Genomic DNA, 15,762 nt, shown 5'->3' with positions numbered 1-15,762 from the left:
AGCCGGCGGCATGTGCCGGTGTCCAGGGCGACCGGGTACGGTATTGTAACGGTGTCATTGGAAGAAGCGCCCATAGGCCCCAAAAATGTAGCCATATCGGTGAACCTGCTTAACAAATCTCGGTGTCGTGCCTCGTGTGATTGCTTGATTCTCGGATGATCGACGGTGGCCTCGGATTTATTCTAACACACAATACAACATGGGTTTGTCTAATCCACATATAGATGTTTTTAAGAACATATAGATGTTTTTAAAAATGTCACATCTAAGCTCCCACAAATATATAATACAGCAACAAGAAATAAAAATAATTAGGATAAAAAATAGACCACAAACAGAATGGACATCAGCTTAGATATGACATAATTATGTCACATCTAGATGTGTCTTAAACAGACACATGTCGTAGGGTCGTATGAACAGCAGGAGCAATAATCTGAAGTTGTAAACTATACAGCCGGATGCAAAATAATCCATGGGGCATTACAACATCACTGACAAGTTTAGTTACCTACAATACAGAGCAGCAAGCAGGTGGATGCATGGGCAGATTTATGAGATCATAAACACATGCAAAAACGAAGCGGTAGTGTTCATAGAACATAGACCATGCCGACCTCCAGGAGCGACGCCGGCGGCACCCGCAGCACCACGTCTGGGCCACGGCAGTTGCGCCGCAGGAAGTTGTAGCCGACCACCGTGAGCTTCTTCACCACCGACGAGCCAGGCTTGCACTGCACGTGCGAGTGCCCCAAGATGAAGGCAGTGCCGGCCTCCCTCGCCGCCGCCAGCGCCTCCAGCTCCTCCGCCACCTGCTTGTCCGCCTCGGGGCTCACCACCAGGCTATCTATGAAGAACCTCACCTGCTTGGACGAGTTGGACTCCAAGCCCGTGCCGCCGGGGCTGTCGGCGACCTCGACGGACGCGGCCGAGTGCTGGACACTGTCCTGCAAGTCGTAGCTCGCGTGATCCCGGAGCGTGTTGCTTCCGATGACGGTCAGCCCCGGCTCCCACTCCTCCAGCTGCTCGCTCTGGCTCACCTCGCTGCACCGGTAGGAGGCGTTGAGCTTGATGAACATGGCCAGGCTCTCGATGAGCTCCGTCTCGAACGAGTCCACGTCCTGGTGAACATCACGGTAGCCGTACCGCACGATGCACCGGTACGACCGGTGGCCCGGCGGACCCACTCTGCCGACGAGGTAGCGCTCGGCGGGGAACACGTACGGCACCGGCACCGACTTGACGCACACGAAGACCAGGACCTTATGGAACGCCGGTAGGTTGGTGACGAAGCGGGAGAAGTTGGCAGGGACGCCCGACGTGAGGTCGGTGTAGACGAGACCAATGCCCGGCACACGGACCATGCCCAGCTTGTCACCCAGGGCCAGAAGCCACTCCAGGGTCACCTTGTTCTGCAGGTCGAACTCGTACTTCTTGATGGTGGTGATGTGCCACACCAGCATGACGGCCATGAGGATGAGGGCCAGGAGTATCGGGAGCCATGCGCCCTCCAGGAACTTGATGAGCGACGCCGAGAAGTAGAGCGCCTCCACGGAGCCGAAGAAGAGGAGGAAGCCCAGGGCCAGCAGGGGTGGCTTGTGCCAGCACACCATGATCACAAGGGATGTCAGGAATGTGGTAACCAGCATCACAGTGATCACTGCTAGTCCTGCACAACAACACCAAATTCACAAACCAACTCGACATTCCATTTTAAAGCAATCTGAGAAATACCTATCAGATTGCATTGGCGAGACTAGTTAGTTCATCTTACCGGATGCGTTTCCCATGTGCTTAGTGTCTCTGAATCCAACAGTCACGGCAATGCAGAGGATCATGAGTAGCCAGTTGATCTCAGGGATGTATATCTGCCCATGAATTTTCTCAGACGTGTGCACAACTTTTACCCGAGGGAAGCAGCTTAGGGACTGACTCTGATTGATTATTGAGAATGTTCCGCTGATGATTGCTTGGCTTCCAACAACTGAAGCCAGAATAGCCAGTACAAGAACAGGCCATCTCACCTTATCTGAAGTTTTAATTAAACAAAACTATAAGTTCATATACATCAGATGGTATATAATTTTTACTGCCTTTCTTGAACAAGTAAGATATGGATTTCAACAAAATAAGAAACTACTATGAGAGCACTAATCGGTTTTGTGGCATACATCTTCACCGAGATAGACAGGAAAGAGTACACATGCAAGTTGTAACACATTTTATTAGGAAATGATTGTGCATCATGAGCATCTCATAAGCATCATTTTTCATTCATTCTAATATGAAAATGAGGATTAATCCAACCATCATGTTTTTCTTAAAAGGATAAAACCCAAAAAAATCTGGCAATTGTTCAAAATGCCCTTCTCAACCCTAAGGCCTCCTTTGGTTTGGAGGAATTTCATAGGAATTCTAGAGGATAGGATTCTTATAGGATTTTTTCCTTTAGAGCCCTTTGGTTCATAGGAATGGATTCCTATTCCTACATAGGATTGGTTCCTATCCTCCACATTTTATAGGAAAATAAAAATCAGCCTAGACTCGATGGAAAAATTCCTTTGGTGTCAACCAAATGACATCTTGTTTCCTATTCCTACTCATAGGATTTGAGATACATGTCATCTCATTTCCTACAAGATTTCTATTCCTACGATAATCCTATCCTATGAACCAAAAGAGGCCTAAGATTTTGGCATGGCCTTCATATCTATATTCATATGAACTCATCCCAAAAAAACTACAAGGGTTAGAACGGTTCAAACCATCAAATTCTAAATAAAATGCAGATTTAATAAATTATATAGATTTTTATCTATTTCAAATTGAGGGATTTCACATGGTTAAATATCTTGAAAACCTATATTTAGCCTTCCAATATTTTATCTTTTTCGCGAATACACACATCTTGTGTACCTTTGCACTGATAGAAGGAAAGAAAATAAGTACAGGGGAGGATACACCACATGACACGAATGCAAGAAGGTGTGAACATGGTGCCCAGTGCAGAGAGATAGGGGATGGTCAGCCCAAACAGAGAAAATAACACATCTAAACCACCAAGCCCCAAACTAGAGAAGCAAGCCGAAACAAATAAGACGTTCATCCACGGGGACACCGCGAGCGATCAAGATGGCACCTTCATGAAGGAGAACGATGTGTTGACGCCGTCACCATCCGATCTGAAGATCCGGACCTAGGGTTTCCCCTAACTTCGAAGAGGGGCGCAAATAAGGGCCATGGCAGCGCCTCCAAGAAGGGAAACAACACCCGCGAGTGTCGTCGCTGCCAGCATCAGCAAGCCAAGCAGGGATTTCGTCATGGCCTGAGTTCGAGCAATCCCATAGCCATTGGAACAGGAACCGGAGTGAGGAAGTCACGTCATTGGTCGAAGCCTCCACCACAGAAGGGGGGTGGGGTTACACCTGCCGCTGGAGGGAGGCATCGGGCGTCGCCGGACGCGAGCTTTGGATGTAGCGCAAGGCGAGGCGTGGGGTCATCTACACGAGTTGGACTCGAAGAAACTCAATGGTGGTCATCTTCAAGGTGGATTTCAAAAAAGCTTATGACAAGGTCAAATGGCCGCAACAAGTCATGTGGATGAAGGCCAAGAAAATGGTGCCAATGGATTGACTCTTTTGTCTAGGATGGTAGCGTTGGTGTTAAGGTGAATGATGACATGGGGCCCTGCTCCCGCTCCCGCCGCCGCCGCCCGCCCAGCGCGGGCTCCCCGCCCCTTGTTAGAATAAATCCGAGGCAATATCGTTGATCATCCGAAGACCAAGCAATCACACGAGCACGACACCGAGATTTGTTAACGAGGTTCACCGATATGGCTACATCCCCGGGGCCTGACTATGGGCGCTCCTCCCCGTGACACCGTCACAATACCGCACACCGGCCACCCGGGCGCCGGCTCCCCCTTGCGCGCCTGTGCTATTATGTTGGCATAGGTTACATCGTGTGTCTAGCCCCGCTATATATGAGAGGCCTAGGATACAAGTGTCCTACTTGGACACGACTACATATCCTATCTAAACACAATACAACTCAAAGTACAACTGTAACCTACCTTGTACACTATATTCGACACAACTCTAACAAACTCCACCTTGGCGAATATTCTCCACCACTTTGAATTTGTCCATGCGTCAAACTTCCATGTACATTGGACTTGAGTTTATCCCATGAGCACCGCTGCTACTCCAAAGACTCCATGTGACTCCACCTGCAACTTGTAGTCCCTTCTTTTCTTGACCACTGTCAACACTCGAGCAAAATTAAGTTCCTTGTTACTCTAGTTTGCGCTCCAACTTCCAGAGTATCCATCCACGACATCACACACTGACCACTGACCTACGTGAAAATGAACAACTCACATATTGGGTGACATATATAAGAGTTACCTGAACTAAACATCTCCGCTCCTTTCTTGATCGCCTGTCTGAAACTTGAAGAAATTTCACTGTTGCTTTTAGTCATCCCGAGTCAGATTCGCAGTTGTCTCACCACATGTATGACCACCAGAGCCCTGGCCCGTCTCCATGTCCCGTGCGTACCGCACGCCTCGCCGCTATTACCGCGTCGAGCCTCCGCTGTCCCGGTCGAGTCTCAAGGGTAACAAACCCACACCACTCAACCCCCACTGCAGAGTACCACCAATCATCACCGATCGATGACGAGTTTCACGCTTTCATCAGACCACTGGGCTCCAGTCCGAATTACGTGTCCCTCACTTTTCCCCCAGCTGAAATAGGCTTCGATTCTCTGGATCCTTACACCGTAGCCCCTCAATCCAGCTCCACCTTCAACATGACTCCATGGTAGATGATCAGTCCACCCTCGTGCCCCGTCAACTTCAAGCTCCGTGTGCACCATCTTCAATCAACCCCGCGCTATAGTCTTGTCGAAGCCGCACAAGCCTCGGGCTTGTTCCACGTATTTCCACGCCCAGAAGTCGGTCATCATCAGCATCACGCCCCTATGTCGTCGTCGCCGATTCCACCACCGTCTTCTGTACCAACCGACTTGCGTCGATCCGTCAGACTGCCTAGTCCGACCCAGCGAACTCGTTCGACTGCATGACACACTCGAGACTCACAAATCGTCTTCTGCGAGTCTCCATCCATCACCTGATAATTCCATCTTAGCTGACATGACTTCCTGCAATGCCTTCAAGCATCACTGTTGTGCCAACAAATCTTTCACCTTTGTCTACCATAACCCAAGGTTTTTAGTTCCACGAACTTTTTCACCTCAAACCCGGAACCCGTTAACGTCCTGGTTCTTTGTACAGCTGACTCTGTGAAAAAACTATCCGAGCTTTCCACGCGACGCTACTAGCAAAACCAATCAACTTGGTCTTCACATGAGCAGCTCCTGTCTTGGCTTTCACTCCTGACGCTAATTGCTTTTGCCTTGCCAATGCCTCTTTGCTAATTCCCGATGGATGTGAATCACGTGTCAATGGATTTTCCCTTCCGCCGAAACGATCTGTCTCTTGCCTCGCTGTGTCACACGAGGACTCGGTCCTCCTTTTGGTCTCTAAACAAATCTCGATCGATACCTAGCTGTACGCGACTCTGGTCTTGCGTGCCTCACCAGCTGCCGCATGGCCCGTGACTTGCCTGCCGGCCTGCAGTACGGCTTCTCCTCGGCCGCAGCCCACGCACGCGCCTCGCAGCTAGCGTCCCGACCTGCTGCCTGTCTGTCCGCGCGCGACACGCCGCCGCATCTCGCCGAGTCGCCGATCTCACGACCTGCTGCTGCAACTCACCACCGCCTAGGCATCCAACCACGCGATTGCTTCTTCATCCGTTAGATCAACATTCCACGACCTTTGAATAACCTAGCTCTGATACCACTTGTTAGAATAAATCCGAGGCAATATCGTTGATCATCCCAAGACCAAGCAATCACACGAGCACGACACCGAGATTTGTTAACGAGGTTCACCGATATGGCTACATTCCCGGGGCCTGACTATGGGCGCTCCTCCGCGTGACACCGTCACAATACCGCACACCGGCCACCCGGGCGCCGGCTCCCCCTTGCGCGCATGTGCTATTATGTTGGCATAGGTTACATCGTGTGTCTAGCCCCGCTATATATGATAGGCCTAGGATACAAGTGTACTACTTGGACACGACTACATATCCTATCTAAACACAATACAACTCAAAGTCCAACTGTAACCTACCTTGTACACTATATTCGACACAACTCTAACACCCCCCCTCTCTTCCCTTCTCCCCGTCCCGCCGCCTCCCCGGGAGGCGGCCGGGGCGGCGCGCGACCCCCTTCCGCCTCGTCCGCCCCCCTCCGTCCCTTCCCCCCGCCGCCGCCAGCGGTCGCCCCCGGATCGGCCGGGTGGTGTCGGCGGCGGCGGGCCGTCCCTTACCCCCGCGCACTCCTTCCCGGGGTGGGGGGAGGCGACGATGATGCTCAGCCGTGGCGGTCCAGCGTCCTGGTGCGGAGGCCGGCAGCGCTCGCCGTGGTGGTGCCGCTTCTTGGTGGCGGGGCGGTCCGGTGGTGCTGGTCAGCCAGTGGCGTGTCCCCGGCTCAGATCTGGGCCCGTAGGGTCCCTTATGGGTCCTTGCGGGTCGGCTCCGACGCACCGCGACGCCCTCTGCATGGGAAGGCAGGGGAGCGGCTTGGACTGGGACAGCGACGCCGACGGCGTGCCAGCTGTTGCGCGGAGGCGGGAGCTGTCCGGGCCTGTGGGGCCACAGGCCCGGTAGGCTCCTGCTATGGCGTCCAGTCGGCTACCGTCATGGACGGTGGAGGTGGGGCCCTCCCGTATGCCGACGGTGCCGCTGCACTAGTCCCGGCTCCTCTTCTTCGTTGTGCAGACCATCTTCGCGGTGCCGTGGTGAGACAGCGTGGGAAGCTTCGTGTCCGTGTTGGCGCTGGGTGGTGGTCGGTTTGGTGGCGAGCTCCGAAGTGCCTAAGGTAGAGGCTGGGATCGGGAGAAATCCCTGTTGGCTTGGCCGACACCGACGCAGTGGCGCCTGAGGGTGCCGCCGGACCTTCCTGGAGGGCGTTGGGGCTACCCTTCCTCTCTCCTCGCCGTATCGGGGGAAACCCTTGGCAGCAGCGTCGTCATCGTCGCGTTGCTTCTTGGAGGTGTTGATTGGTACCGGCGCTTCGGAGTCTCGGAGCTTGGTGGGCGATCTCCGGTGGACGCAACGGTCACGAGGCTTCGTCGTTTTTGTCGAGCCGCCGTTATCGGCATTTGTTTCTTTTCTTTTTCTCTTTCATTTCTTTTGGGCGTGATTGTGCTGCTTCCGCCCCAGCCCCTATCGTTGGTTGTATCGGATGGTTGCTTTGTAATACAAAGCGGGGGGAAACCCTTTTTCTTAATGATGACATGGGTCATTATTTCAAATCAAGAAAGGGATTGTGACAAGGGGACCCCTTGTCTCACATTCTCTTTAGCATTGTTGCGGATCTGTTGGCCGTTCTCACTGCACGGGCTAAAGAGGCTAATCCAGTGGGGGGGCTCATCCTGCACCTTGTTGATGGGGTATCCAAATTGCAGTGTGCGGATGACACTATCATCTTCGTGGAGCATGACATGGAGAAGGCTAAGAATATGAAGTTAATTCTGTGTTTGTTTGAGCAGCTTTCAGGTCTCAAGATAAACTTCCATAAGAGTGAACTCTTTAGCTTGGAGAAGCCAAAGAGGAGTATCAATATAAGCAGTTCTTTGGTTGTGATTTTGGCTCCTTCCGCTACGGTACCGTGGGATCCCCATGCACTATTGGAAGCTCCCGAATTAGAGCATCTCCGATAGATGATGTAGATGCAAATATAACTAACTTATACATCTCCGAGGCCCAAAAACCCACCTCCAACAGATGATGTAGATGCAAAAATACATTTGCATCTCCACCTCCAGAAGATGTAAAACTGGCAGCCGCGCGCCAACTGCGTAACTGCTTTCATTTTCCGCCCGCCGACCGCCGCCCAGGCCATGGCCGACTCTGACGACCCCGTCGCCTCCTCCGCCACAGCCGCCCACCCCACCGCGACCACCATCCTCAATCCCGCCTCTGCCTCCATGCCGCCGCCCCGGTTTTGCCCTCCCCGGCCGGTTGCCGTCGCGGCTGCACTGCCGGCGAAGGAGCAGCAGGCCGCCAATCCCCGCGGTGGAGGTATGAAGCGGCCGGCAGGGAGCAACCAGGCGACGAACCATCTCAAGTGGCCAAAAAATCGAAGGCGGCCGCGGCTGCGTCAGCCGATTCGCTGCCGCCGCCGGCCGTGGCGTCCGCATCCGGTGAAGGAACCCCTACTCCACCTCCACCGCCGCCGCCGCCGGCGGCCATGCAGGAAGACATGGTCAAGCCCACGGACACCGCATCCAACGTGTTCGACGAAATGTCACAAAGGTAAACAAAAAATCCGATTTCCTCTTGTTTGTTCTTTCAATTTCCGATACGAATAGAATGTGAGGTTGATTACGTGTACGTCCATTTGTAGTCTTGATGATGAAGCTTTCATGCACGCAACAAATGTGTCAAATGATGATTATTTCTCTCAAGATTATGCATCACAAGAATATGATACTCAAGATGATAATCTCAACATGGACGAAGAGGGCTTCGTTATGAAGGAAAGAACCAGAAATTATACCAACGCCGAAGATGTGTTCATTTGCATCGCGTGGAAAAAAGTCTCTCTTGATGCATCCGTTGGGACCGAGCAAGTCGCGAACACGTATTGGCAACGCATCAAGGAGTACTTCAATGAGCGCAACACTAGCGGCCACTATCAATCAAGGGACTCTATTCATCAACGTTGCGGCTGTACAGTGGCTGTACAGCAGCCGCGCGGCCGTCGGCCGGTTTTACATCTCCACTTTGCATCATCTATTGGAGTTGCACTTTTACATCTCCAATATACATCATCTGTTGGAGTTGCCTCTTTTTTGGAGATGTAAAATGCACTTTTTGGTGATGTAAATTGTACATCTCCTAGTTTTACATCTCCAAATTTGCATCATCTGACCTTCTCTAAAAAAAATTTTGCATCATCTGTTGGAGATGCTCTAAGGAGTGAAAGTATATCGAAGATCGCTTCGAGATGAAGCTCGGCTGTTAGATGGGTAAGTTAATTTCTTATGGGGCAAGGCTTGTTCTCATCAACATGTTTTACGAGCCTACTGATGTTCATATTGTCTTCTTCCGAAATACCCAAGGGGGTAAGGAAAAGATTGGACTAATACAGATCAAGATTTTCTTGATTGAACAAATGGTATTTGGAGAAGAAGATTACAGATCATTATAGAAAGTTATGGGAGTGAAATCAGCATTGGATATATAACAAGACTAAATTTCAATTTAATTAAAGCAAACTAAGAATTAGACAACTTTTTATATATTATATATGTAAGAGTACAGTGATACGATATGATTTAATTTTGTTCACAAGAATAATAGTCTTTTTTTGCGGGAAAATAATAATATTGTCTGATGTTCAAGTTGTACGTATCAGGGTTTTTCCTAAAAATAGATGAGCTGCAACGTCAGTACATACCTGGAACCGCAATGTAAAATCCAACTTGAGAGTTTGAGTAAAAGTCATGATGTTTTGATAAGTAAGCTGCCTGACCCATGTATGCCAGAATCAACGTGGGGTAAACCAAAGAAGTGAAAGCAAGCTGTGATAAAACTAAATGATCAGTACATTAAAACTAATATATGAAATGTAATGTTCGAATTCACATGCAGCATCAACAGTTTACCTGGATTGCGCTGTATGAGAAGTGTCCAAGATCGGCGAACATTGCTTCAGATCCTGCACCGTCAGGCAAGCTAGGTAGTTAACTTCTGCTTATTGTATTCAATACGAACGCGAGAAAGGAACAAATGAATCATGTTAATATCCATAGCTCCATTGCACATAATATACCTGTCATGCAGAGCAAAATTCCACCGAGTGACATCCAGCCGTATTTCCTAGTCTTCTTTAGGAACTTGAACATGTAATAGGGATTCAGAGCTTGATAGACATGAGGATTCCAATGTATGATATTGTAAAGGCCAAGAGCACTCATGCAGAGTAGCCAGGCTAGAACTATCGGGGCAAAGATAAATCCAACTCGATGTGTACCAAAATGCTGGAGGGCAAACAGAAATGCTAATATGACGCATGTTATTGGAATGACGGCATCTGCATGTAAAAGAGATCAATCATCAGAGCCAACAAAGAGGTTTGAAATGGCTATGTGCGTCCTTGAGTGCTGAGGCCGAGAGAGTTGTTCTTCCATTATCTAAAAAACACAGAGGTTTGAAAGGGAAAATATCATGGCAAGACCATTTACAAGTATATTGTAGCGCCGATAGGTTTTTTTTTTGTAATCACTCTCGTGTTCTGAACAAAATGGTGTACATGACGTTGTGTACATTCTCGAGTAAAGATCCAAAGCATATGACCATGAAGTGAAAATATACAGACTTTTCATTTGTTTTTTCTATAAAGGGTGGATTTTATTGACTCAAAATGAAGCATCAAGAGAATACAAACACAATGAGACACCCCCGGCCTCTGCATAGCTAGGATGCACACAGCCAACACCAACACACACACACAGACTTTTCATTTTGTAGTATCGTAGAAATGTAATTATGCAAAGGAATAATAAAGCATGTGATTCAGTGATTGATTTTCCTCTGGTCTAGTTGCTAGTCATCATTATCAATGTTCCTGATGAGACATTTTCATTTTTTTTACCTAATATATGGTGACTGGTGAAACGTTAGCAGGATATGAATATCTTGCTATACTGATAGAACTAAGATCCTGAATGTCTCGCTGATACTTGTCAAACATCGATATCGGATGCCGAGGGCACCCATTATCCCCTTTTTGTTTCGTCTTTAAACAGCCCTGCATAAAAGGGGGGTATGCCAGGGATACTCTTGGAATATGTCCAACCCGAAAGACCACAAATCAAAGTCAACGAGCATAGTATTGAATGACCTTTCCATGCAAGTAGTAGTCATAACTGGTCCTGTTCCAAACAAAAAAAAGTAGTCTTGACTGGTTGACTGGAGTTTTGACCAGTATCTATCTTCTTTCCCGAACAAGTATGTAGGAGTATGTTCTTAATCTTAACTTTCTTTAAATCGCTTCCAAAGATTACTGAAAACGAAACGAATAATTTAAGAGGAAGGCTCACATTCATGGTGATCTTTGGACAAGGAGAACTCAAGGCCTGACACAGCTGAGAACACTGCCATGGATGACAGACGAAATCCAAAGTTAGCAACCAGTCATCATTAGTCTATTGATTGATTGAAAACAGGCAAAGAAAGGGCGGCTGGGGGTGGCAAGGCAAACTAACCAGATATAGCCGGCGTGAGGACACCGTCCCCAATGACCATGCAGGTGCCAATGAGAACCATGATGAGGAGGGCGGTGTGCAGGTTCTTGTGCTTCTCCAGCCACACCTTGACGCTGGTCTTGTCCACGGTCTCAGCGTTGCGCTCCAGCTTGTAGGTGGAGAGCTCCTCGTCCGCAATCTGCCTGTTGGGCAGGAGGCTCACATTGGCGTGCCGGCAAATCAGCGAGTAGAGGGCGAACGTCCCTCCTGCAGAACAAGAAACACTTGTTGGAACATGTGGAGGTCCTGAAGAAGAAGAGGAGCTGTCGGTGGGCGGAGCGTACCCTCGCCATTGTCGTGGGCTCGGAGGACAATGGAGACGTACTTGATGAGAGGGATGAGGGTGAGCGTCCAGAAGACGAAGGAGAGGACGCCGAAGATCTCCTCGTTGGTGTCCGAGTGCTGGATGTCCTCGGCGAAGGTGCTCTTGAAGACGTAGAGAGGGGAGATGCTGAGGTCCCCGTACACCACCCCGAGGCTCTGGTATGCCAGCAGCATGGTGGTCTTCCATGAGTCCCTCTGCAAGTGCAGGTGCATCAAGAAAAACAAGAGAAGAGGTTGCTCCCTAGATTACTCAGCGGTTTGAGAGAGAGAGAGAGAGGAACCTGCGGGGATCTCATGCCCCTCCCGAACTCAAGATCCATTGCTCCAGAAATCAATCAATCACACATAACAATCGGCTTTTACTGATTTTGTGCTGCAAGAAACAGGCAAAAGCTAAATCTTACACACACTGGCGTTACCAAAATAAATCCAGACAAATCTGCTTGCCCAAAAATGCAAGATGCAAAGGAAGAAAAATACAATGGATACTAGTACCTGAAAACAAAACAAAGTAGAAGAGCAGAAGAGTGCAAGGATTGAGCGAGCCGAGCTGAAGACTGAACGGGAGGAATGATGGAAGGAAAGGGGGGATAGGGCTGGGCAGCTAGCCGAGCCGACCAGAAAAAGCGAAAGGCACATGCCTGCCACGGTGAAAAAGATGGTGGAGCCACCCTCCGGTCCGGGGAGGGGTTACCGTACCGAGATGGGAAAATAGGAGGGCCACGTCCGCCCTCGTGTTCTGGGAGACCCAACACCACTCCCATTCAATACTCTACACTCCCTACCAACAACACAACCAAGAGCCAAAGAAGGGCAACGAAACCGGAGGGAAATGAGGGAGGCCAAAAATAAAATACTACTACTCACTCTTAAGGTCACATCTACTATTCTACTCCCTCCGTTTCAAATTACTTGACTCATATTTAGAATGTATCTAGACACTAAATAGGTATAGATATATTTATATTTAGATAAATTCAAGTCAACTAATTTAGAACGAAGGGAATATCTATCTATCTATCTACGCGAATCCAATCCATGGATGGAGATGCGCCAAGGAAGAAGGGTGTGCTGTGTGCGTGTGTGGCCACCAACGAAGCAATCCAAAATCTCCGAGGAGCTACTAGATGAGAGAGAGCCCGCGAGGGAGGGACAAATGCATGCGGTCGCCCTCCCTCTCCCCTCCCCTCCCCACTTTACTGTGGAGCAGGTGCAGCAGGGCCATGGATTGGAAAGCCAGCCCCGGCCCCTGTCCCCGTGTAGATGTAGATGAGCACCGGTGTCAGAATCCCGCAAATTTTTATGTTTTGAAAACCTATTTAAGATTTGATCTTAATTTAAAAAAAATTCAAGATTTGATCTTAATTTAAAAAAAATTCAAGATCTGATCATCTTGCTACTGCCAGAGTCCATGGCGGTAAGGTCTAACAGCCTACCGCCAGGGGCTTTGGCGGTAGGAAACATCGCTATCGCCAACCGGGTTGGCGGTAGCCCGCACAATCCTACCGCCAAGGTGCTTGACGGTAGACACGAGCACGCACTGTGGTCAATACTTATGAGGTTTTTGACAGTAGGGCATGCAACCCTACCGCCAGGGACCTTGGCGGTAGGCTGTTATACCCTACCGCCAAGGATCTTGGCGGTAGCAAAATGGTCAGATCTTGAAAAAAATTAAACTAGAATCAAATCTTAAATAGGTTTCAAAAAAGATCAAAACATGAAATTTGTCCATAATCCTTCTTTGGAGAAACCAAAGCAAGTTGGAATTCTTCCGTGTGGTCTGTTGCTGAGAAGGAACGCCTTGTCACGGATTAATGTGAGAAGAAGGGAATTAGAATTAGCGGTGGTTATCGCTGTCCTAATCCGAGCTACTACTACTACATAGAGGAGTAATTGTAGTTGTAGTTGTCGCTCCGGGTCCGGGATTCCTGTCCGCTTCTCGGGGAGGCATCCACAAGGAACCGATGCTGCTATTGCTAACCAACAAAACACGCTAGTGCAAAATGCAATCTTCCCTTTCTTGCTCATCAACCATGACCGACGATCTCAAATCTTTTTTGCTCAAAGAAACTAACTAGATACTGTACCACTAGCAAAAGGAACCACACTCAGGTCCACTTCCTTCCAAATGAACAAAATGCGTTTCCTTCTTTCCTTATTTATTTATTATTGCTACTGCTATGAAATACTTACCGGCGGAGTCAGTACGTATTTATAACGGGCGCAGAGAAGCGAAACGCGTTCAAGCCTACGTGGATGAAGAAATAAAGCAGGAAATTAAGGAGCGGTTCAGGACAGGCAAAGACTTGCAAAGAAACCCAACCACCCAAGCATTTAAACCCCAAGTCACTGCCAGTGAATTATTTTAGATCTCGACCAAGACCAATAAATTCCGGGCAGATAAGAAGAGATGAACTACCTGTGACCAGGCTAGTATATCCTCTCGTGGGCGTCGCAATGCATACGCTCCAGTCTCCAGATGAACATCATCTGCGGCCGGCTGCTAGTAGCCATCCTATTCACAATGGGCATTGTGCTCCTCCTCCTACTCTAGTACTCCCTCTGTCCCATAATATAAGAGTGTTTTTGACACTACACTAGTATCAAAAACACTCTTATATTATGAAACAGAGGGAGTGCTTACTACCAGCGACATGTCCGCAACAGTTGGCTGCGTGCCACAGGGCATTTGAAACATTAGCGGCAGAGGCAGCCGGTGATAATTCTTAAGGGAGTCGTCTGCTCTCTGTGTGGTCGTGACGCGGTGTGCGGGCCGGGAAAAAGTTGGGGCAGATACCAAGGGAGGTGCCATGTCTGGAGTAGAGCACGCCCACCTATATTGTTTACTTTTGATTTGGTTTCATCAGCCGACAGTGAGGAGTGGCCAGGCTTCAACGCCGGAAAACACGAGTCCAACCCCTATCTTAGGCCAACTTCAGCGCGCGACCCCTCTCATCCAGTCTCGTCCGTTTGGGGCAACACAGACAAACCAGATAGTCCGGCGCGCGATGGTCTGGACCCATCTTGTTCGTTTTGTGTCCGGCCCCTATACCCAGCGCGCGACGGCGTACATGGTGGAGCTCCGCCACCTGTACCCAGAACGCGTCGAGGAGGAGCGCCGCATGGATGTTCGAGATCGGCTATGTCAGGAACTTGTGTCAAACACCATATATACTCGGCAGTGTGATTAAAAAAAATAAAAATGACATAACGGCATCAGTAAAACCATAGAAGATCGACACTATGCCTATGTCAAAGTCGTAGGAGGCGGTGAACCGATCCGAAGATTATGTTGTCATCTGCATTGGGTAAAAAATCTCTCTGGCCACCCACTTCAACCAGATACACACCACCTTAAATAACGGTCGGTACTCCATACGGTGCAACATAGACCTAATATGAAGCTAGTGCCTAGAGCGTAAAATGACCCACAAAGGAGCAAAGTTTTTGCTATTAAAACACAACCACTTCTATATAGGCAAAGTGACCATAATAAGGCAGACGCTCCTACCCTTATTAGGGTTCTAAACCCTATTTGAATTCCATCCAGCCAGGGACCATAGATGCTAGCAACACTTATGGGTGGATGCAAATTGGCCGCTGTTTGAAAGAAGAGGTGTTTTTTATTGTCTCATGGTGAGTACAAAAACCACACTTCTTACTTTCTTGCCATTTCGACGAGCAAGGTTGTCTTTGGTGAGTACAATACCTCATCGAGGACATGACATCAAAATTTTACTTTTAGTGGAATTTTGGCCCTCCAAATTTGTGTGTCATTATCCACTGAGATTTCTGAGGGCAAAAGTCACTAAAAAAGACATATCCATGACATTTTGGGCTGAGCGAAAAAAATTCTGTCATGCTTATGACACTTCTATGACGATAATGATGATAAAACCCGGTATCATTATAGAGGTGGTGAGTTTCTATTTCTATGACAAAAAATCATGACAGAAAATGAGTTTTTCGTCCTGAGCGGGCCGGAGACGCACCTGCATGACATTCTTTGGGCCGTCCATGAAGGATAAAATCGTGGTAGAAGCGAGGGCGAG

The 15,762-nt window shown here is 48.9% G+C and overlaps 1 protein-coding gene across 1 annotated transcript; it reads right to left on the bottom strand.

Annotated features, from left to right (window-relative positions):
* Positions 1–416: 416 nt before the first annotated feature.
* Positions 417–12,473, bottom strand: LOC125551557 (putative potassium transporter 8). The gene is made up of 10 exons (XM_048714808.1): positions 12,206–12,473; positions 11,992–12,083; positions 11,671–11,905; positions 11,348–11,593; positions 11,183–11,236; positions 9,913–10,173; positions 9,746–9,798; positions 9,538–9,661; positions 1,775–2,029; positions 417–1,669 (listed from the first exon to the last, which is right to left on the bottom strand). The coding sequence occupies exons 2-10, from the start codon at positions 12,028–12,030 to the stop codon at positions 594–596; spliced, it is 2,343 nt and encodes a 780-aa protein (XP_048570765.1). The 5' UTR covers positions 12,031–12,083; positions 12,206–12,473; the 3' UTR covers positions 417–593.
* Positions 12,474–15,762: the final 3,289 nt, after the last annotated feature.

Source organism: Triticum urartu, chromosome 4 (assembly GCF_003073215.2).
Source record: "Triticum urartu cultivar G1812 chromosome 4, Tu2.1, whole genome shotgun sequence".
Lineage (NCBI taxonomy): Eukaryota > Viridiplantae > Streptophyta > Magnoliopsida > Poales > Poaceae > Triticum > Triticum urartu.
The sequence above is the reverse complement of the archived record's forward strand: the minus strand, read 5'-3'. Positions and strand labels throughout refer to the sequence as shown.

What these genes read in the sequence shown, in the direction of transcription:
- LOC125551557 (XM_048714808.1), bottom strand. Translation starts at nt 12,030, where the DNA reads ATGGATCTTGAGTTCGGGAGGGGCATGAGATCCCCGCAG. An exon ending in GGGGCATGAGATCCCCGCAG is followed by an intron (nt 11,906 to 11,991) that starts GTTCCTCTCTCT and finishes CTGCACTTGCAG; the next exon opens with AGGGACTCATGGAAGACCAC. An exon ending in GTCCAAAGATCACCATGAAT is followed by an intron (nt 10,174 to 11,182) that starts GTGAGCCTTCCT and finishes TTTTACATGCAG; the next exon opens with ATGCCGTCATTCCAATAACA.